The sequence below is a fragment of the Melanostigma gelatinosum genome (genome assembly GCF_949748355.1).
Source record: "Melanostigma gelatinosum genome assembly, chromosome: 21".
Taxonomy (NCBI): Eukaryota; Metazoa; Chordata; class Actinopteri; order Perciformes; family Zoarcidae; genus Melanostigma; species Melanostigma gelatinosum.
Window position 1 is genome coordinate 2,519,459 of NC_136654.1, and position 22,715 is coordinate 2,542,173.

Genomic DNA, 22,715 nt, shown 5'->3' on the forward strand with positions numbered 1-22,715 from the left:
GTGTGAGAGAGAGAGAGAGATTTTTGCCTGGTTTTATCTTTCACTCATGAAGCAATCATATGTGTCAGGATCAGCATTCCGAAAAACTTACGGGAATAAAATAAATGAATAAAACGTCCTACTAAACGTCATTTTTGTTCTCTACCTTGTACAAACTCCAGCAAGGGGGAGGTTGTTTCTAAGTGCCTTCATGATGCACTTACCTCACTTTTTGGAGGAGGTCAACAAGTGGTGTCCTTAATTTATCAGATACGATTTGCTCTCCTATGTTGACTATCACTGACCAAATTGTGCTGCGGTTGTTGGTTGCTGGAAGTTAGTGGAGAAAAGTGAAGATTACTTTGATATAACAAAGTAAACGTTGCCAAGCCCATGCTTCCTCAAACAGGAGGAGGCTGAGGAACACATTCAGGGCAATAGGTCGTGACTGCATGCCTATACGGAACTCATATTATCCCCTGTTCCTGTTGTGAATGAGACTTGTATTAACTTCCTAAAATACTGTTTTGTGGCCTGTGCAAATACCTGAGTGTAACAAATAATGTCGATAGGAAATAAGAATAGGTTTAATCAGTAGACCATAATATTGTTTTAGACAGGATTTAGAAATAATGAGGCTTCAAGTCCAACGTATAGCCACATCAGTTTGTAAGATAATTTTTTTTAACTTCTATACAATGTTGTATTAATGGCGCCATTCATCCATGTTTAGTTGTTTTACTTTTTTATGATCATGTATTTTCATTTAAAACCAGTTCTCTTCTCTGCCAGGGATACATTCACATGATTTTAAATCGTTGTATTCATTCATTTAGCAGTGGAAAGCCTATTTCTAACCCTTTTTTTGGCCCAAAAAAATCTAATTTAAGAATACTAAGTCTAGATGACCTTCGTGTTCAGCTTGTAAAACACTCTCAGATACGTTCACTCGTGAACTGTAGTATCGGAGAGAAATATTCAGAAATCGTTAAAATTGTAACAGTTGTGATGCAGTCTTAAAATGAGCTCTTATTTTGAAAAAAACGATGACGCGTTGTTAATCTCACTGCGACTTTGACACGGGCACCTCCGCTGAGCACGAGACGGGGTCCGATTGGAGGTGGAAAAGGAAGATTGCAACATAGTTGCTCATAGAGGAGGATCTGAGAACAGAGCGGAGTGAAAGCGAAGCGGAAAGTTTACTGCGACTCAGTTCAGCGGAAGTGGAGCTTCAGCGAAGTCCGTACGCAACAGGTGTCAGAGTTGTTTTGTATGGTTGTTGTGCAACTCCCGGTTTTACGGCTCTGAAGTGGTTCGAATAGCGCCGAGAAAAGTTTCCGTCGGTCAGAAAAGCAAGAACATGTCAAACCTCCGACCCAAACTGTGCGTGCTGGAGAAAGGAGCCAGCGGCTACGGGTTCCACCTGCACGGAGAGAAGGGCAAGACCGGGCAGTTTATCCGGCTCGTGGAGTCGGACACTCCCGCCTCCGAAGCCGGGCTTTTCGCGGGCGACCGCCTGGCGTTCGTGAACGGGGAGAGCGTGGAGGGCGAGAGCCACCAGCAAGTGGTCGCAAGGATACGGGCCACCGCCGGGCCTCTGGAGCTTATCGTCGTCAACGTCGAAACGGCCGAGCTGCTGGAGAAACACAACCTGCAGTGCCGAAGGGAGTTCGTCTCCGAGGGGATCCCCCTGCCCCGCGGGGACAGCGACTCTGACCGCATGGACGCGCAGAGCAACGGCGCGAGGGACTCGAGGGAGTTCACGCCCGCCCCGCGTGAGAACGGGGACGCTACCTCGGAGAGGACGGAGAGGCTGAGTGTCAGCTCCAGCACCAAGGTACAGTAAAGCACGGCAACTCACTCCATTTAAGGTACTGCCCACTTCACTCATTTCCCCCTAAACTTGGACATTACATTGTATTATGTTATGTTTATAATAGATATTATGTGGACCACACGTCTGTTAACCTTTTGACCTGTGAATAGGAGCGGGCGTTATGGGTGAAATCTTCTGTTATGTAATTTTTAACCAGCACATCACTGTAGTGTACAGTATCATAGTGTTGTAAATCAATTGAGAAACTTATCCAAAGGTCAAGAATACATTTTTCTCTGTTGTGTGTGGTCACAAAACACCCTCAGCTCAACGAAGTCCACCTACTTCTATGTTGCACAATTACCATTTCTATCCACAATTAGTTCCTTTTTTTTTTTTAAGTTTGTTGACAAACTATCCGGACACAAAGTAATTCAACGAGTTAGGCCCTCCATGAATAAAGGTAATCAATCACATGAAAATAAATATTGCCATAAAGCATTGGTGATCATTCATTTATATCATTTACATTGTCATACGAATGCCTGTCAGTTTCTCCGCTTCCCATCTTGAATTCCCCGGCAGGTTTTGCTCGTCGGACAAGAAGGCTTTCGTCGTTATGATTCATGCCAAGCGACTACATCGTCGTCTACTCTCCTGTTGTTGTTACCCGGGAGCAATTTGAGAGATGTGGGTTAACATAATAGTTTAAAAATAGCGCTTTTATTGCACGCGCTCAGAGCGTCTCGATTTAAGAGGTTGGATGGAGGGGCACCACAGTTTCAGATTTTTTGTGAATGAGCTTTGTTGATGACACTAACAAAAAGAGCTGGATTAGCAACAATGCTAAAGGTGTGACCCTCTTGTATGGGACTCTGAGAACTTCCACTACACACGAATTTTAATTACTGTACTTTGACATTTCTTTCGTGGGATTACCACAAGTCCGTCTCTTTGAAAGACCAGGCTCTTGTTGTCTGTTATGAAACAGTGTTGGTATTCTCTCATAAACATGACATGATCTGCCAGTGCAAAGTCTGGGCCCTGATCTTACATGTGGTGTAACCGCTATATGGAATAGCTTAGTTATGGAGGTGTTAATGGTGGTCTGTACACATGACGTTATAATTCACCTTCGCCAAATACCAATACCACTGAAGAGAGCCTGAACGCATCATAGCCTTCGTTCGTTAGCCGTTAGCGGGGCTTCCACCGCTTTTCCAATTAGAAAAGCATAACTGATGTCCTGATCGCATATTTTACTGAATATTGGCAGATATCGATCGTCAGTAAAACTTTATTTCACACTGACGGTTAACGTCAAACTCTGATTGAACCACAGTTCACATGGGTGCTGAACCGTGAGGGGGGGGGGGATCAACAATGTGCCGTTAAACCACTAATGAAGGTGCTGGTAGGCAGTTAGTGCCTTTGATGGATTACATTGTAAATTCTCATTCTTGGATAGCTATAGATTGTTGTTATAGTAGTGGTTATTTTCACTATTGATTACTCTGTCACTGCTGCTAATGGATAAAGGTTTAAAGGGGCCGTGCACAGTGAGGTTCATGTCACCACTGTACGGTGCTACATTGGGTGTCGGCAGTGTTGGAGTTGGCTTGTACAGTCTCGTGTTTATACAAATAGTAGAAACAAATAGTATTGGGCGAAGGTGAATTAGAACGATATCGTGATGTGTTGAAATGTAGTCTTGTAAAAGTTAGTTTTTGGCAGAAAACTTGAGGCAGATCATCAGAGATTAATAATAAATTGTCATAAACCAGCGTGCAAGCGGTAATAAAGGAGTGTAGGTTGCAAGCAAGAGTTGTAACGGTCAAATTGAAAGTGCAACATAAAAATGTAACGGATGTTTTATTGATTTCAAAAGATGATATTAAAGCTACCAAAGCTTTGATGCAAGGGATTCAATTGTGTCAAGAGCTCATTGATCTAATGTCTGCAAAGTGAACTCCGTAATGCTGTCTCCTAGGTAGCATTAGGCTAAGAGCCGGCTAACCTTAGCCCCAACCTTCTGTGCGGCCTCAAATGCCGAGTGAAGTTGGCAGCTGCCGTTGCGTCCCTGACTCTAATCCACACCTCTGCTTTCCCTGCATGGATCTCCTCCATGTTGGCCCCTGTTCCGCGGTGGTAAAGGGGACGTCTAGATCTCCGTCGCCTTCCATGCAGGAGGCTCACGCACCGTCACTAATCCTCCGACCTCCAGTGGAGTGAGAAGCCCAGGCTGGCTGGGATGCTGCAAACCTCCAGCCACATTCCTCCCTGATGGGAGTCTTGGCAGAGCCTGACTGATGGTCCTATGCTGGCCTCTGATAGCGGCCTCTCGGTGGGATACACTTGAGTGGGCTGGCCAGTGATGACGTGGAACGAGCCCCGAGCACAATCGCGCTTACCGCTCAAACAATAGTCCCTTTCACCTGATTGCCTTTTGATTGCGCTCGGTATTGCAGTGCAGGGCTCGGCCACCGCATGTTTGTTTTTCACACGAAATTAAGAATAATCCTCACGGTGATATTCTCGGCAAAGACTTGGATATCTAATACCACAAAGATTGCTCCTTTTTTTTCTTTTTTTCCCGGAAGATAAAAGCATGAGCTCAAATGAGCATGTCATCATATTTTGGTAACATCCTGTCCTCCAGCACAGCGAGGGCCTTCTGTCGGTCACCATAGAGACCCCCGGCAGCAGAAAGAGGCTTTGTCCGCCGTGTTTGCATGGGGAGAAAGGCTCGCGGGCCAGGGGAGGAAAGGAGAGAGGGCTCTCACGCCTCAACAAGGAGGCCACGCTGACCCTGAAATACCGACTGTGTGTGTGTGTGTGTGGGGGGGGGGGGGGGGCGGGTCACCAGATTAAACAGCAGTTTGTTCTGTACTCGTAGATGTGAAAATGTCAAACTAATGGGGATCTAGTGAGGTCCTAAATAGAAGGGCTGTTGAAGTGAGATTTGATATAATGAGGAACAAAAATTTAAATGCCATTTCACGCCCGGCTCATTATATTTTCCCCGGCTCACCGCGCTCCACTCACTGTTTGCAGTTACGGAACACCTGAAGACTTTGAACCTCAGCCTCTCATTTCTTCCTCCATGTTTCACAACGTCTCTTATCGCTCAGCTCGTATAAGCCGGCGATCTGTCTGCGGAGAGAACGCTATGAATCCAGATTACTGGCGTGTCGCTCAGTGTCGCCGCTGGTTCTTACGTTGTACTCCACGGACAGAATGCCTGAAGTTATAATTGAACCGCGAAAGATTAGAGAAAGCCTTGATGTGCACCTGCGTGACTGTTGTCATATTGAAGTATTTTACGGGTTTTGATGGCGCTGAAACGATGAGAAGATTAATCCATTTCATAGCTCGTACAGATATTTTAAGAGCGCTTATCGGAAAGAAAGTGAATATCAATAAGTGTGGACATGATCATGAACAGGACATTTTACAGATGAAAATAGACATTTGAATGTTGCATGTAGCATTTATATCGGCCCTCCCGAATTATTATGCTAAGCATTTGGTCATTGCCCACTGGAGCAACTTTCCATCAGATGGTTCTTTACCCGGGCTGCCATCCAAAACAAACCATGAAAGAACCGCTGGCGTCATGTGACTGAGGGCCTCGCTGTTTCCTGAGTGTCAAAGTCTAAATCAACACGGATACTAAAGAGCCTGTTGGTTGCCCGAGCTTCCCTTAAGGTCCTTTTTTTCTGAGCGATAGAGTGAATGCAGTGTAGCCGTTTCATTATTTTCCTCTAGAGGTTGACCAGGGACACGTCTCTGCCACGGAGACGACGGGACACTTGGTGCCGTCACTGCTGTGGTCACGCTGTCCCCTTCGGCTCGGACTGGACCCGGAAGTTAAGCTGTCCAATGAAAAGCCTGCGGGTCCATCAAGATCTAATCAGGGTCTTTGGCCTGACGGGGATTATAATTTCATTCGGTGCAAGCAATTAGGATGTCTTTGACACATCGGTCAAGTACATTTCACTCTCTGTGGATTTTCACTCTGAGACAAACGGAACATACAATCATAACGATGGCACGTGGCTAAAGTACAACAAATTAGATAGAACACATCCTTCATCAGAGGCTTCTGAGTGGTATATGAACTCATTTTTCATAACTCTTTTGTCGAGGCCGCTCCTGTAACAGTTCCATGTTTCATGCATGCACACACACACTTTATCAGCATATGAGTTGTTAGCTGTTGGGGTGGAACCGATGATGAAACCACTTCCTGTCCTTGTAGCGAGTTGCTATAGTGCTGTGTGTTTTTTTGTGTCAGCCAGTTAATAATAACCATAATGCCACATGCAGGTCTGTGTAGTCATGTATTATGTCAACCAGCAATAGACAGCATGTCTCTTTCCAGAAATCGTGACTATTGATACTCAAGATCAGCCACAGACCTTGTTGTGAGCACTTTCTTGAAGGAATTATTTGTCTTTCAACTCTAGCAGCATGTTTACACTCTGTATATCTTGAGTAGCTCGCGTAGCACAGAAGTGCTAACGCTAGCTAATGCAGTGGTAGCATCCCCTGCCATCGTTGGCTCCACAGGTTTTTACGCAGAAACGTTTAAGAATGTCACTTTCCAACCTCTCCGGGTAACGAGCATCACGATCACACAACGGTCAACCACGACTAGCTCCAAATCCACGAAACCAGCCTAAAAAAATCAAGGAAAATCTGAAACCATTGCATGACAGCAGATCCGGATAGTTGGTTGGTCCCTGGTCAAGCCTGCCCCGCTATGATTGGTCAGTCTGCGTTAGAGGGGCGGGACTCGGCAAAGGCAATGATAATTTCGGTGAGGAAACGTTAGTTGGACAAGCCAGATGTGCGTGGACTCCAGCAAAAAACGTTTAAGACGCTGACGTGTTTGAGGACAACCTGTATGGGCGGTTCTACAGAAATGGCTCCTTCAGTTCGCCCACACTTTGCTTGAGACGCAGCCGTTTCTCTCCGTGCAATTGTGCCCAGAGATGGTCATAAAGGCTTCAAATGGCACACACCGTTCAGTGTTTCAGCCTCGGCTCAAGGTCCTCATTATGTGACACCGGGTCGGAGCACAGGATCTGATGTTTAACTACAGCAAGCTGTAAAACCATTAACCTCTGATATTCAACAAGCTTAGGGAATGTTAACACCGGCTGCCTCTTGTACCATCGCACTGAAATAGGCTAAATCCTGCGTTCACACGGTGGCTATTTGTAGCAGATCCCAAGCCAGATGTTATTTCTGTGTTGGCACAGGCACACGACTGGGCCCGCAGCCAGCGAAACCGATATTTCCGTTTTCTTGTCCCTTTTGTGCGGAATCCCCTCCAGTGCTCTGTGGTTGACCTTTCACCTCTCTGCAGAGGACAGGCTTGAAAAAGGCAAACATTAAACATTGTTTTTCCAAACGGGAGATTTTATTGGGGGCCTGCTTTTAGCAATAAATCACCGTTGTCTTGTGCAGTCGGGAAATCTTTTGTCATGGTACCCCGAGCACCCCAACCGCCAAAATGACACTCGTACACGTGCACACACTTTTAGATTTATTTCTTTATATTACGTTTTTATTTTTCTGGAAGGCTGAGCTCCTGAGACCTCGTTGGTAAACGTACGAGCGCGACACGTTGCAGTTTGTGTTCTTTCATGGATGAGTTGACGTATAGATACGGTGTGTTCCACTGAACTCCCAACAGCATGCGTGTGACGAGGCGCCGCATACGTGCGGCTGATTTCTGCGCTGCTGCGTCTTCCACTGCAGGCGGCATTGGTTTATCATATTGTTACAGTGGGCCCGTCACCAGACATCTCGGATACGCTTCATCTCTGACGGTTACCTGCAGCAGCGGATGTTTGCTGTTGCAACAAACCTTGTTCCATTGCCGGCATGCTGGAGACACTCAGTGAGACTTTACCCAGCGGTGTCATTATCAAACGCCGTCGGCTGTCACTGAGACTGGTTTGCTGTGCGGCTCTGCTGACACTGTGGTTTTCCTGTGCGTGTCTTGAAACCCTGAAAAAGTCAGAGAGTAGTACTCAAAATGTCTCTTGAAATGCAGCACGCATTGTGTTCCAGTGATGTGAAATAATTCTTTGTCTGTCTTCCACGCGCTCCGAGGGTCTTCTTCGTATTGTTTGTGTTCGTTGCTGCAGACGGGCGTGATTACGTCTCAGTTTGAGCTGGAGGCCAAAGTCCCAACGCAGTAGGCTGAAGGTACATGTCACAAATGTCATTCGTTGTTGGGCGTCAGAATCAACTTCGGCATGTTTCCGCATGCCTTTGAGATGACGAGCTGTGGCTGGAACATTTCAGAGAGGGAGAGAACATGTTGGTAATAGTTAAGATTAGCATTCTGCACTCCAGTGGGAGTTAAAGGACGTATCCGGATCAAAGATGAGTCCTCGATTCCTTGAGTTGATGCAGAGGGAGTCACCATAGACCTGCACAAAAAGCCACATATACACTCTTTGATTCTATCAAAAATGCATGCACTAAAAAGGATTTGAAATTTCCATCGTAAGCATATTTCGATGTTTTCTTTCGTGCATCGCTTGTTCTGTGCACCCAGCTCGCTAATCGCCTCAATAACGGCTCGCTTCCTCCGCATGTCGGCAGCAGTAGAATCATAAAATGCAGACTTTAACTGGACAACAGCTGTAAAGACAACAAGGTCAGCAACGCCTGTAATCACTTATCCATGTTGAATTAAGCTGCTAGTCGATTCTGGAAAAGGGTCACGTGATCGGGCCGTGACGAACCAGTGAAGGACGCGTCGTGACTGCTAAGAATTTAGAACTTATACGGGTACGCCCGTCCACACTATGAGGTAACCCCGGAGTCTCCAAACCTTTTTAAACGTATCGTGTTGTGAGCAGTGTTAGTGCTCGAACACTCCGGCCTAGTGTGGACGCTAAATGACTAAAGGACGTGTACAGTGTTGTGACATCACCACCATTTAAAGGGTTAAATTCTCTTCAAAATCATGCCGTTTTGTGAGTTGTCGAGTTTGGGGAAACTTTAAGAAATGCTGTCTGTGACAAATTCTTAATCGGGGGGTCGTTGTAAATTTGCCATAATTAAGTGATTTATTATTCGTTTGTCCCGGCCGGTCAAAGTACCACTGCAGGTAAACCAGCTGCTCAGACGAGTGCAGTGCACGCACTAATACTGCTGCTGCTGTAAAGGCACAGCGGCCATTATCGTCCTCCAATTCAAGCTGAAGACTTTTTACATTAACTTTAACTTTGCAAGTGTGTGATATGTTTCACGCTGTCTGGTTCCACTGGGGCCCTGAGGCCTCCCCAACAGTTTAATGCTTCATTCATAACGTTGGCTTTCAAATATTATCTTTAATAACTTGGAGGCATTGTCATGTTTTCATAAAATGTACTAAATAATGCAGATAACAGATCTTTAGTCACCCTGAACATCTGAACAGATGTTGGCTTTGAAGAAACGGAGCAGAAACATAATGCACAGCAGCTGTTATTACTTTATTGTCATTAAATTACAAATGTAGTCTTACAAATATCACAACTTTATTCTCAAAATGTTATGACCTTATTAATACATTTGTGGGATCCGTCTTGAATGTGTCTAAAGTTTTGAAGATGAGCATAAATGTTGCTGAAACACATTTGAGCTAATAAAGGCCAGGGGTCTATACATGTATTTAAATTAATGCATGTATTCATAAATGTGCCACATGCACATTTAAAGAGCTGACTTCCCCGAACAAAAGACACAAGAGAGGAAAAGCAAGTCATTCCTACATGTGCTGACTCAGCAGGGAATAATACATATTTGAAAGCAAAACAGAATACCTGAGAGCCTGAAAGTCAGTTTGTACTTTGAAAAAATAAAATAAGAAATTGATAAAACATTTCCACAATTGATGCAGTAATTCCCCACAATGCAGGACGTGAAGTATTCCCCACATGACATGTGTCAAACCTGCTGACTGCTTGTAAAACGTTGATGATTGCAGCTTCTCCACGTGGAGGGTGAAGTGTTGCATGCTGCAGATTACATGAACTTGATTGGCATGTGGTGCACTTTGCACCGCACCTGTTCCCTTATCGTCTTCAGCCAATGGTTATGTGGGCTTTGTCATAAATGATGATGATGATGCTGACAAATGATTCCAGCCAAAGGTCCTCCCAAGATCACACCGACTCCCTCGGAGCGTTTCAGCAAATCATCAACCGCCCCGACTCCGCAGAAACCCTCTGACCGACGCAGAGTCCACTCCGAGTGGGCGAGGTGGGGACACGCCCTGAGAACGCTGAGGTTATCACGGTGGATCTGAAATGGCCACTTTGGAGGGAATCATTTACAGATATGCGACAACGCTGCAGATAGCGGTGCTTTTCATCACGCGGATGAGGTGCACGTTATCAGAGCCTCGATTGGTCACGCGCGTTAACCGCTCGGTTGGCGTGTTGGCTGTAAACGGGTTCGGAGTTTGAATCCGTGCAGTGGACGGTTCCGTCTCTCAGGCTAGTTCAGAGGCTGTGGAAGACAAATCGCTGAGAAAAGGTGGAATAATAATAGTATCCCAGAATGCTCTTCTCTGCCTGTATGTCTGCAGGCTGCAGCACGTCATCTACGATGTTCACAGCCAAACGAGTTGTGAAACTAACTAGTTATCTCGATTGTGCAAGTTTAAAGTACAACAACACGGGGAAGAACTAAAGTGATATTGCCGTATTGGAAAATGTCGACGCCTTCTTTATGGAGCTTGTGTAACAGGATTCCGTTCAGCAGTGATCTCCAGGAGTGAACAGCTGCAGTGAGGTCCTTCACGTGGGATTAGACCCTTAACCAGGTCTGTAGTAGGCCACCGCAGGATCAGCAGAGACCTGCTGCTGATTCGCTCAGTTGGTAAAGGAAGTCAGCTGACTTGTTTCTGCTCGTGCATGTTTATGACCTCATGTTGTGCTTTTTCAGGTCTGACTCAATGCCGTTTGTCACTTGTCCAAATAAGCATTGTGCGCCCGTTGTGTAAATAGGGAAGTTACGTGACGTCCATAGCTCGTCATTTACAGCAAACCTGTATTGATTGTGTTGGTGTGGGATCTCAGATTGACGTAAAACACATGGAAGAGTTTTTAAAAGATATTTTTGTGTCTTTTATTAGAGCAGCTGCTGTGTGTGTGTGTGTGTGTGTGTGTGTGTGTGTGTGTGTGTGTGTGTGTGTGTGTGTGTGTGTGTGTGTGTGTGTGTGTGTGTGTGTGTGTGTGTGTGTGTGTGTGTGTGTGTGTGTGTGTGTGTGTGTGTGTGTGTGTGTGTGTGTGTGTGTGTGTGTGATTTTTCTCTTTCTGAAAAGCGTTTGTGCAGACCAGATTTACCGCTGCCATAAGCCAGCCCACTTCCAATTTTCCGAGTTGCCACAGCAACGCATTGTTGGGTCTCCGTGTTCTCCCCCGCTGGAGAGAGTGGTTGAGCTCCACCCTGTTGTTCGGGGGTCAAAGCGTGGATTTCCCCCGAACTACAGGGTGGAGCTAAACGTTAAGCAGATCGACGTGTTTCTGTAACCGATTACGTCGTTTAAGATTGTGAACAATTGTGCGATCAAACTTTTTAGAAAGTCTGAAATCTCAGCAGCCGATGGGGACACGGGAGTGAGCGGCATTACTACAGCTGAAGTCCACATGGATGTATATATTGAATGGAGAGGGACCTGCTCACAGCCTTCAGTCAACGGTGGATGTTCTGCTGTCTGCAGGAGGAGCGAGGCGGCCCGCGGCCTCGTCTCTGCCACATGAAGAAGGGAACCGGCGGCTACGGCTTCAACCTGCACAGCGAGAAGTCCAAACCGGGCCAGTTCATCCGAGCGGTGGACGACGACTCTCCGGCACAGAGAGCGGGCGTGAAACAGCGGGACAAGATCGTCCAGGTAACACACACACACACACACACACACACACCTTTCTCTTCACCTCATTGTTCCTGAGTGTTTTGCCTGATACTGTGCGTCTGTTTTATTTAGTTTGTATGTGTATCAGCTGTAATCCTATTACATCAGTGGGGGAAGCTGAAATCCTGTGTGTGTGTGTGTGTGTGTGCGCAAATACTGTGTTTTCGTTCTCCCCCGCTTTGTTTGTGTGACGAGCAGGCCTTCTGTCCATGTTGACCGTGGCGAGGTCAGAGTTAATCCACTTACTGAGGTAGATTGCGGGAAACGGGATGCTTGGAATTGAATGAATGTTTCTGTGGAATACAGCCGTACCACCCGCTCAACGTTCACACCCACAGTGGGAGCTGGTGAGACCGAGAGAGATGAGGGCACTCCCACCTCGGAGCTTCCTCCCACAGGAATTCCTCGGTGTCTTATCTCCCAGGAGGCATGATTAGTTCCATCTGTGGGAGTGTGCTTACATACCTGTAACAACACGCCACCAAACATTCTCCATCACTGGAACTGTCGCTGTCCTGTCGCTCCTCATCGCGGTCATTACGTTTCACCCACAACATCATCATTCACTTACTTGGTGGGAATAATCAGTGATGCCTTATAGTTTATGTCCAATGTTTGGAAATATGATTATGAGTGATTATCAGTGGCTCCACCGAAAACATAATATTTCCCACAATTTAAGCTTCGGCATTTTCCAAATGCACGAGTATTATTCAAACGTATTGTTCGGTTCGTCAGCGTACCGAATGCTTCAATACGAATACGCGTATTGTTACACTCCTAGGTTTTAGTCATTAAACAGTTTATACAATTAGAACTCTTGCAGCTGTTGGTTGTTTTCTTTCATTCCATAATGTTAGTAATTCCCTTTACTGTTGAACAGCTCCTCACTTTACTGTCACCAGCTGGACGTCATCAAAGTGACCCAGCAGCTGCTCGCTCGTCTGATCACGTGTCGGTTTGTTCCAGCTGAAGTGCTTCTGAGCTGCTTTCTGAAAGCTCTCCCCGCTCCAGCAATGCACAGGAAGGGGAAACCTCTTTCCTCTCGGGGGTCAGTGAAGCTCATCCCGTTCAACTGGAGCTGTTGGTTTCACCCAATGGTTCGTCCCACTGACGGTCTGGTGCCAAATCCCCAAATCCCGAGCCGCTTGTTTGGTCTCGCAACGAGGCCTCACTTTCAGATCACCCGTCAGCTGAGGGGGATCGATTATTAACTGATTCCTGTTTGTATGCTGGCTGTCCATGTTGCTTCATGTATCTGCTTAAAGCGCTGCGTTCTGGTTCAAGGACCATGCCACTGGTTTTACATGTGTTAACTCATTCACTACACTTATGGAAATGAAGTAGAAGACCGCTGACTGTTGCTGGAATTCATCACGATGAAGATCAGTTCTTTATTTGTTCTTTGCCACATTGTTATTCTGCACTTAAACTGCAACACCTCGCGACCACAATCTGTCTTTGACAAAATAATTGCAGACGTGGCGCTTTAGAGCTGTGTGGAGAAACACACAGCCAGTGTAGCAAGAGTCAGCCGGTGAACTCTCCTCTCTCCTCCTCAGGTCAATGGCATGACGGTGATCGGCATGCAGCACTCTGAGGTGGTCGCGGCCATCAAGGCGACAGGAGACGAGACCACGCTGCTGCTGGTGGACGCCGAGGCCGACGACTATTTTCAGAGATGCAACGTCCTGCCCACGGAGGAACACGTCAGCGGTATGACACACGGACGCTCTCACACACACCGATCACACTGTGGCTCGTGTGTGTTTACCGTAACCGTGTAAAAAGATCAGGAACATAATGATCAGACATCGAGTTTGAACCGACCGTGGAGTAAATACGGATGAAGTTTCTTCTTTTCCCCTGTAGGACCTCTTCCTGAGCCAGCGTCAGAGAGAGCATCGGAGGAGGAGGTTAGTCCCCACACACACACACACACACACACACACACACACACACACACAGACAGAGGCCTGGAAAAGCCCCACTGATCCTCTCTGGACATTCCTGGTCGCAGATTAGAAGTCCTGGACAGTGTTGTCAAGCACTCCGTCTGTCTTCATGCGTTTCCTGTTTCAAGACTTTACTGTAAAACTCCAGAACACACGTGTTGTAAAACCTTTTAGCCACAGCGCATACTGTAACCGGCACGTCGTGGATCGATTCTAGCCAGAGACCTGCGTCACCTCTCGCTCTCTCTTCACTGTAGAACACATCATGTATGTTTAGACTGTGGTGAAGAGACTCTTCTACACTCGTGTCCCATTGACGGTTCATGCAGTGTTGATCAGTTCACATCTAGGTAGCCCAGCAACATTTTTCATGTGTAAAACTGTTTTTATAATTTCTAGTAGTATCATCATCATCATTATTATCATCATCATCATCATGATGTGTAACATCAGAGGAATGCTCCTTTAATGAAGCGCTCTGTATGAACCAACATGTGTTGTTGTGACAGTCCACAGACACCGCAGGGCGCCTTTATCAAAAGTAAACACTCTCCCCACACACACACACACGCACGCACGCACGCACGCACGCACGCACGCACGCACGCACGCACGCACGCACGCACGCACGCACACACACACACACGGGAAAAGTGGATTGGCCCCTCTGGTGACATTGTGGCTGACCCTTCACCATGGCAACAAGAGCTCACCAGTGAGTTTCCGTCTCTGTGTCTCCCTCTGTGTCCTGGAGGATCATGGGATTGAAGTGGCATTAACACTCGGGGCATGTTGGGGATTATGCTAATGAGAGGACTAACGAGTGCTGTTCACGTACCCACACATGCAGTTCATACTCTACTGCAGCAACAATCGTGTGTGTGTCTGCTGTTCAGTGGAGCAGCTCAGGTCCAACCGTTGGCATGAAACACTTCTTGACAAATAGTCATTGGGACTCGTATGTGTGCGTGTTCTTACTTACTGTTTCAGGTTTTCAACCGTTTAAGTTCGTTTAAAGTTTAGGTTCAGTTGACTTTGCGCGAGGTGGCGGCAGAAACACTTCTGTGGAGCGTTTCTGCGGCGATGGTGAATGTTGTCTCCTAGGATACGGACCGTGGTGCAGGTAAAATAATAAAAGGTTTGACATTAAAGTTGGTGCTGAAACACAATACGGCAGACCAGAAGCTAGTGGACAGAAAGTCTTCCACAGAGTGCTTTACTTCACACTTGTTAGTGCTGCACCCACAGCTTGGAAGCATAATTCATGATGTTAACATTCAGAAATGAACTTTTTCTTCCGTTTGCATGTCGGTTCGTTCTGTTTGAAGCCGGTCCGGTATTCCTGCACAGTTTCAGATGCAGACCAGGCTGCACTGTCACTATTCTACTCTTCGTAGAACTATAATCCAGTGGTGGCTGTGTACCATTGCTCCTCACTTGTGTGAGCATTTTTAATAACTCAGAGCGTTTTGTAAAGTCCAAAAGTTAAGAATCATTCAATAAAAGATGGATGTAATCATTTCCAAAATTCACAACATGCTTTTATCTCACAAAATGTTCAGCTTCAGAGCTTATTTGTTGCCATTGAGCCTTTTGAAACAACGTTTTTACTTTTTGCTCTCCTGCTGACCAGCAAGCACCCGACTAACAGCAGTCTAACGGCACATCAATTACATTTATGGAACCACAATAACACTATCTGTTTTATTTTTATTTGGTGTCATAAAACATGACAAGCATTCCAAGCTTCACTTAAGTATCAAACACGACTACTTTATTGCTGTCGTATTTTTTTAAACTTGGCAACCAATCTACTTCCTGTTTACATCGGCAACCACGCGCCTGCCCAGTGTACGCGATGAGTCGCGTGATATTTGTTTTCAGGCGCGTTAGTCTGGACGGAGATCAATTGGAAGGCGATGCTGAAGCGCCGCATGGACGGAGATGGTTTCAGGTTTAGTCGTGTGGCTGTAGCCTCAGACCTCGTGTACGCTGACGTGACGAAAGCCTGGCCGGCTGTCTGGGGGGAAACGCACCGTTCCACGACATGCATCCCATATTAAAACAAAGCCAAGTAAAAAGGACTTCAGTCGATTATTTTAACAATATTTAGAACCATTACTTTACTGATGATTTAGCCGAATGTATTCCATAACTATGACACTGGACACGCAGCTCACTGATCGCTCCAATAACGGCTGCTTCCTCCGTAATAATGCAGACGTGCACTGAACAAGGTCAGCAACGCCTTCAATCAGTTGTCCATGTTCAATTAACCTGGTAGTCAATCGGTAATCAATGTTTGTGATTTCCGGGAATCGGTCACTTGATAGCTGTGTGACGAATCAGGGAAGGACACGTCATGACTGCTAAGAGCCAATCAAGTAGCGAACGCGGGCGTCACCGCTTCCAAACGTATCCGATTCCGACCGTCCACACGGATACGCAACCCTGGCGCTTTCAAACGTCTTCGGTGCTCAAACGCCGGCGTAGTGTGGACGCTCAGTGTAAAGGCAGCAAAACGTGCGTTTCCAAACGAAAACGGAGTAATGTGGACGTGGCCTGAGGCAGCTCTATGTTAGTTAGCTCTATGTTAGTTAGCTCTATGTTAGTTAGCTCTATGTTAGTTAGCTCTATGTTAGTTAGCTCTATGTTAGTTAGCTCTATGTTAGTTAGCTCTATGTTAGCTAGCTCTATGTTAGCTAGCTCTATGTTAGTTAGCTCTATGTTAGTTAGCTCTACAAACTCAGGGGGAGGAAATCGTGATGGTCTGTGAACGAGGCCCAACGGCTCAGCATGTGTTTCAGTGACATGAGTGGAAAGAGAGTCGATGTTGAGAAGCAGCTGCTGTGGTTCACTGTGTGCGTGTGTTGGAAGCCTCAGAGGGCTCCTGTGTTATGCAGCATATTGTAGCATTTGTCCACTTAGTTTATCTTTAGAAGAGCAGCTGCTTATGATTTGGATGCCGTCGTCCTATCCACGTAAAGCGAGTGCTACAGTGTGACGTGCTGTAGATCAGGTCACAGTGCAGCGTGGGAATGTGGACATGAGCAGGGATGTGTTGTTCACCAGTGTACAGATTAGTTCTGCTGACACAGCTGCAGCGGTAATCAGTGAGTGACAGCATGTCGGGGTTACTCACTGAGGGTGGACTGCCTCCTGCTGGACAGCAAGCGTTTCTCTTTAAGACCTTCACCTGCACACAGTGGGCTGCACAATCACAGACAGCACCAACAACAGGGGAGCAGAACAACACGTGTGATTCATCAGGTCAACAAATTATAATAAATCCAGAGTTGACAGAATAAGGTCCACTTATGACAGCGTCCAAAGGTCCAGAACAAGTACGTGAGCAGGATTTATGTTACGCTATTATCACGGCCAAAACTCTTCATACGAATGCTGCTGCTGGATATCTACAGAACATTTCAGTCTCTTTTTTGACAAATGAACTAAGGAAGTGAGATTGTGTAATCATTTAAGAGGTGCTGAATTATTTACATGATATTGTCATGAGTGTATTATAAACGTATCAATATTTAATTTTTTAAATATCAGTTTTCGTCAACACTGGTGCATCATGAGTCCCCTGCTCGTAGTACAGTCGGTCATAAACCAATGTTGTTGTCTGTGATTGGTCTCATTAAGGTGAACGTTGTCTGTGATTGGTCTCCTTAAGGTCACTGTTGTCTGTGATTGGTCTCATTAAGGTGAACGCTGTCTGTGATTGGTCTCATTAAGGTGAACGTTGTCTGTGATTGGTCTCATTAAGGTGAACGTTGTCTGTGATTGGTCTCATTGAGGTCACTGTTGTCTGTGATTGGTCTCATTAAGGTGAACGTTGTCTGTGATTGGTCTCATTGAGGTCACTGTTGTCTGTGATTGGTCTCATTAAGGTCACTGTTGTCTGTGATTGGTCTCATTAAGGTGAACGTTGTCTGTGATTGGTCTCATTAAGGTCACTGTTGTCTGTGATTGGTCTCATTAAGGTGAACGTTGTCTGTGATTGGTCTCATTAAGGTGAACGTTGTCTGTGATTGGTCTCATTAAGGTGAACGCTGTCTGTGATTGGTCTCATTAAGGTGAACGTTGTCTGTGATTGGTCTCATTAAGGTGAACGCTGTCTGTGATTGGTCTCATTAAGGTGAACGTTGTCTGTGATTGGTCTCATTAAGGTGAACGTTGTCTGTGATTGGTCTCATTAAGGTCACTGTTGTCTGTGATTGGTCTCATTAAGGTCACTGTTGTCTGTGATTGGTCTCATTAAGGTGAACGCTGTCTGTGATTGGTCTCATTAAGGTGAACGCTGTCTGTGATTGGTCTCATTAAGGTGAACGCTGTCTGTGATTGGTCTCATTAAGGTGAACGTTGTCTGTGATTGGTCTCATTAAGGTGAACGCTGTCTGTGATTGGTCTCATTAAGGTCACTGTTGTCTGTGATTGGTCTCATTAAGGTGAACGGTGTCTGTGATTGGTCTCATTAAGGTGAACGCTGTCTGTGATTGGTCTCATTAAGGTCACTGTTGTCTGTGATTGGTCTCATTAAGGTGAACGGTGTCTGTGATTGGTCTCATTAAGGTCACTGTTGTCTGTGATTGGTCTCATTAAGGTCACTGTTGTCTGTGATTGGTCTCATTAAGGTGAACGTTGTCTGTGATTGGTCTCATTAAGGTGAACGTTGTCTGTGATTGGTCTCATTAAGGTGAACGTTGTCTGTGATTGGTCTCATTAAGGTCACTGTTGTCTGTGATTGGTCTCATTAAGGTCACTGTTGTCTGTGATTGGTCTCATTAAGGTGAACGCTGTCTGTGATTGGTCTCATTAAGGTGAACGCTGTCTGTGATTGGTCTCATTAAGGTGAACGCTGTCTGTGATTGGTCTCATTAAGGTGAACGTTGTCTGTGATTGGTCTCATTAAGGTGAACGCTGTCTGTGATTGGTCTCATTAAGGTCACTGTTGTCTGTGATTGGTCTCATTAAGGTGAACGGTGTCTGTGATTGGTCTCATTAAGGTGAACGCTGTCTGTGATTGGTCTCATTAAGGTCACTGTTGTCTGTGATTGGTCTCATTAAGGTGAACGGTGTCTGTGATTGGTCTCATTAAGGTCACTGTTGTCTGTGATTGGTCTCATTAAGGTCACTGTTGTCTGTGATTGGTCTCATTAAGGTGAACGTTGTCTGTGATTGGTCTCATTAAGGTGAACGTAGTCTGTGATTGGTCTCACTAAGGTCACTGTTGTTGCTTCTGTTTGTCAGGCAGCAGCAGAGCTGAAGCCTAAAGTGTCCGTGAGCTCGTCATCCTCCAGCGCCTCCTCCAACGCCTCCCTGCCAGCAGCGAGCAGCAGCGCCCCCCCTGCAGAGGTACACAGAGCCCCCAGACTGCTTCATTTAATTACTACTATGAACTATATCCATATTTATTAAATGTCCTTCATCACCTCACAATTCTTCTTCTTGCCAGTGATAATGGCGATGCCTTCAGTAAGGAAAGCTTTATTTATAAAGCACAATTGAATCAATCAATGCTTTAAATGCATCCAAAGAAAAACATAACCAATAAACAACTCAAATAAAATCAATTAAGATGGAACTAAATGTCAAATCAATTAAAACAGAATTGATAATAAAGCAGATATGCAGTTCTATATAATACCTCTATTTACTGGTAGCTGTCTAAGCTGTTGGACAGAACTTTGGATTCATAGATCCAAACCCAGAACACGTGGCTCATGTGTGTTGGAACACATGTTTGAATCCGTATTTATTTTGAACAGCGGTACCGGTGAAGTATTCATGTGAGACTCTGTGAAGGCCACAAAGTCTGAGACTTTAGTGAATACAGTGTAAATATGTCAGGATACTGACATACTCTGAGAAAAAGTTACGAATCTGAGATAAAAACATCATTATTGAAGAAAAATTCATATGAGAATATTACAACTTTTTCCTTGGAATACTTTTTTTTCCTACTAAACTAACAATTCATTTTATTATCGATGAATCAAAAAGTCAGGAAACAGTGAAGAATGTCCCTCAGAAATCCTTCACGTACAAAACCTGGAGATATGTAGATATTCCATAAGAAGAGTCGTCAATCCTCACAAGTGAGAAGCAGGAACTAGGAAGTGTTTGCGTTATTCGCTTTGAACCACGAACTGATTCTGTAATTTCTCTGGAGAGGATGTCCTTAGAATACACTCTGGTATAAAGGTGTGTGTGTGTGTCCGTCCAGGTGGAGCCTGCCCGTGCTGCTGACGGTCTGGGTCTGGGCATGTCACTGGCTCAGGCCAAAGAAAGAGCCCGTCAGAAACGAGCCGCCAAGAAAGCCCCGTCCATGGACTGGAGCAAGAGGAACGAACTGTTCGGCAACTTATAAACATCATCATCTTCATCACCACCACATCCATCTCCTCCTGTCTGCTCTCTGAATCTGGCTTTCCCTTGACACACAATCTCTCATGTTCTACAGTATTGTATGATGATTTAATGTTTTGATTTAGTTTTATTAATGGTTGAGTCACACAGGAATGAATATTAATATATGAGGAAGAATGTGTAAAGGAGACAAATAGTGTACAGTTTCTCTAATGAGGACCATGTAAGGAATAATGGGGCGTAGGAGGAAAATGTTATTGCCAGATTGTACCGTAAATGAGATTTTGTAAATCTATAGTTTGAACAAATTTCCGATTTTGATGTCTGCAATCGGCACGTAAAATGAAAGAAATCCCTTTTGTCTTGTCAGTATCTGTGAATGATGAAGGCTGAATCACTCTCCTGAGCCCTTACTGCCAACACAACCATTCCATGAGCGTCGGTGTTCCTGTTGACTGTTGTAATCATCAACATGTGAGTCTTAAGGCGGAGAGCTCTGGTCGCCTCACTGGAAACACGTCGTTGTGTCTGTTCTTTTGGTTCTGACCGTGTAGCATTCAACGCAATGACAGATGTCGTCTTTTTCTTCACTTTGCTCTTAATAGACATTTGTACATACATGATTAAATGATTTTATTTTGACCGACTGGAGAGAAATGAAGCTCCTCAGTAAATAGTTTTGATTCTGCTGAGATTGCAGGAATTTAAAGCTACATCAGTTGGTCTGAGTATCGAAGACAAGACGTTTACCGTGTGAAAGTATAACGTGTGCAGATGTACTGATGCTGGCTCTGTGCTGTACAATAAACATTTTGACATACTATATACTATTACTTTGTGATTACTTTTGTTAACATATATTCTACAAACTATACTGTTTATTTAATTCATTGTTGTTGGGGGGCCGTAGCTTCTGATCAGGGTCTCCCAAGGCAAAGTGGTCTCAGGGGCGGGGCCAGACCAAGAGCGATTCTTTGACCCTTCATGAATCTGCTGGGAAGGAGATGTCGCACCTCCTAGCATAGCATGTCGAAAAAAGTCGTAGTATAGTATGTCGGAAAAAAGTCATAGTATAGCATGTCGAAAAAAGTTATCGTATAGTATGTCAAAAAAAAATGAAAAAAGTTATCGTATAGTATGTCGGAAAAAAGTCATAGTATAGCATGTCGAAAAAAAAGTGAAAAAGTCATAGTATAGCATGTCGAAAAATGTGAAAAAAGTCATAGTATAGCATGTCGAAAAAAAATGAAAAAAGTCATAGTATAGCATGTCGAAAAAAAAGTGAAAAAGTCATAGTATAGCATGTCGAAAAAAAAGTGAAAAAGTTATAGTATAGCATGTCGAAAAAAGTCATAGTATAGCATGTCGAAAAAAAAGTGAAAAAGTTATAGTATAGCATGTCGAAAAAAGTCATAGTATAGCATGTCGAAAAAAAATGAAAAAAGTCATAGTATAGCATGTCGGAAAAAAAGTGAAAAAGTCATAGTATAGCATGTCGAAAAAAAAGTGAAAAAGTTATAGTATAGCATGTCGAAAAAAGTCATAGTATAGCATGTCGAAAAAAAATTAAAAAAGTCATAGTATAGCATGTCGAAAAACGTGAAAAAGTCATAGTATAGCATAATGAAAAAAGTCATAGTATAGCATGTCGAAAAAAAAATGAAAAAAGTCATAGTATAGCATGTCGAAAAACGTGAAAAAAGTCATAGTATAGCATAATGAAAAAAGTCATAGTATAGCATGTCGAAAAAAAATGAAAAAAGTTATAGTATAGCATGTCGAAAAAAAATGAAAAAAGTCATAGTATAGCATGTCGAAAAACGTGAAAAAAGTCATAGTATAGCATGTCGAAAAAAAATGAAAAAAGTCATAGTATAGCATGTCGAAAAACGTGAAAAAAGTCATAGTATAGCATGTCGAAAAAAAATGAAAAAAGTTATAGTATAGCATGTCGAAAAAAAATGAAAAAAGTCATAGTATAGCATGTCGAAAAATGTGAAAAAGTCGTAGTATAGTATGTCGGAAAAAAATGAAAAAAGTCATAGTATAGCATGTCGAAAAAAAATGAAAAAAGTCACAGTATAGCATGTCGAAAAATGTGAAAAAGTCGTAGTATAGTATGTCGAAAAACGTGAAAAAAGTCATAGTATAGCATGTCGAAAAAAAAGTGAAAAAGTTATAGTATAGCATGTCGAAAAAAGTCATAGTATAGCATGTCGAAAAAAAATTAAAAAAGTCATAGTATAGCATGTCGGAAAAAAACGAAAAAAGTCATAGTATAGCATGTCGAAAAACGTGAAAAAAGTCATAGTATAGCATGTCGAAAAAAAATGAAAAAAGTCATAGTATAGCATGTCGAAAAATGTGAAAAAGTCGTAGTATAGTATGTCGGAAAAAAGTGAAAAAAGTCATAGTATAGCATGTCGAAAAAAAACGAAAAAAGTCATAGTATAGCATGTCGAAAAATGTGAAAAAAGTCATAGTATAGCATGTCGGAAAAAAGTGAAAAAAGTCATAGTATAGCATGTCGAAAAACGTGAAAAAGTCATAGTATAGCATGTCGAAAAAAAAATGAAAAAAGTCATAGTATAGCATGTCGAAAAACGTGAAAAAAGTCATAGTATAGCATGTCGAAAAAAAATGAAAAAAGTCATAGTATAGC

General features: G+C 44.2%; 1 protein-coding gene across 1 annotated transcript; it reads left to right on the forward strand.

Annotated features, from left to right (window-relative positions):
• The first annotated feature begins 1,132 nt into the window (after positions 1–1,132).
• On the forward strand, positions 1,133–20,988 carry nherf1a (NHERF family PDZ scaffold protein 1a). The gene is made up of 6 exons (XM_079293075.1): positions 1,133–1,816; positions 11,532–11,702; positions 13,286–13,439; positions 13,596–13,639; positions 18,935–19,039; positions 19,911–20,988. Exons 1-6 carry the CDS (start codon positions 1,340–1,342, stop codon positions 20,052–20,054), a joined length of 1,095 nt encoding a protein of 364 aa, XP_079149201.1. The 5' UTR covers positions 1,133–1,339; the 3' UTR covers positions 20,055–20,988.
• The last annotated feature ends 1,727 nt before the right edge of the window (positions 20,989–22,715 follow it).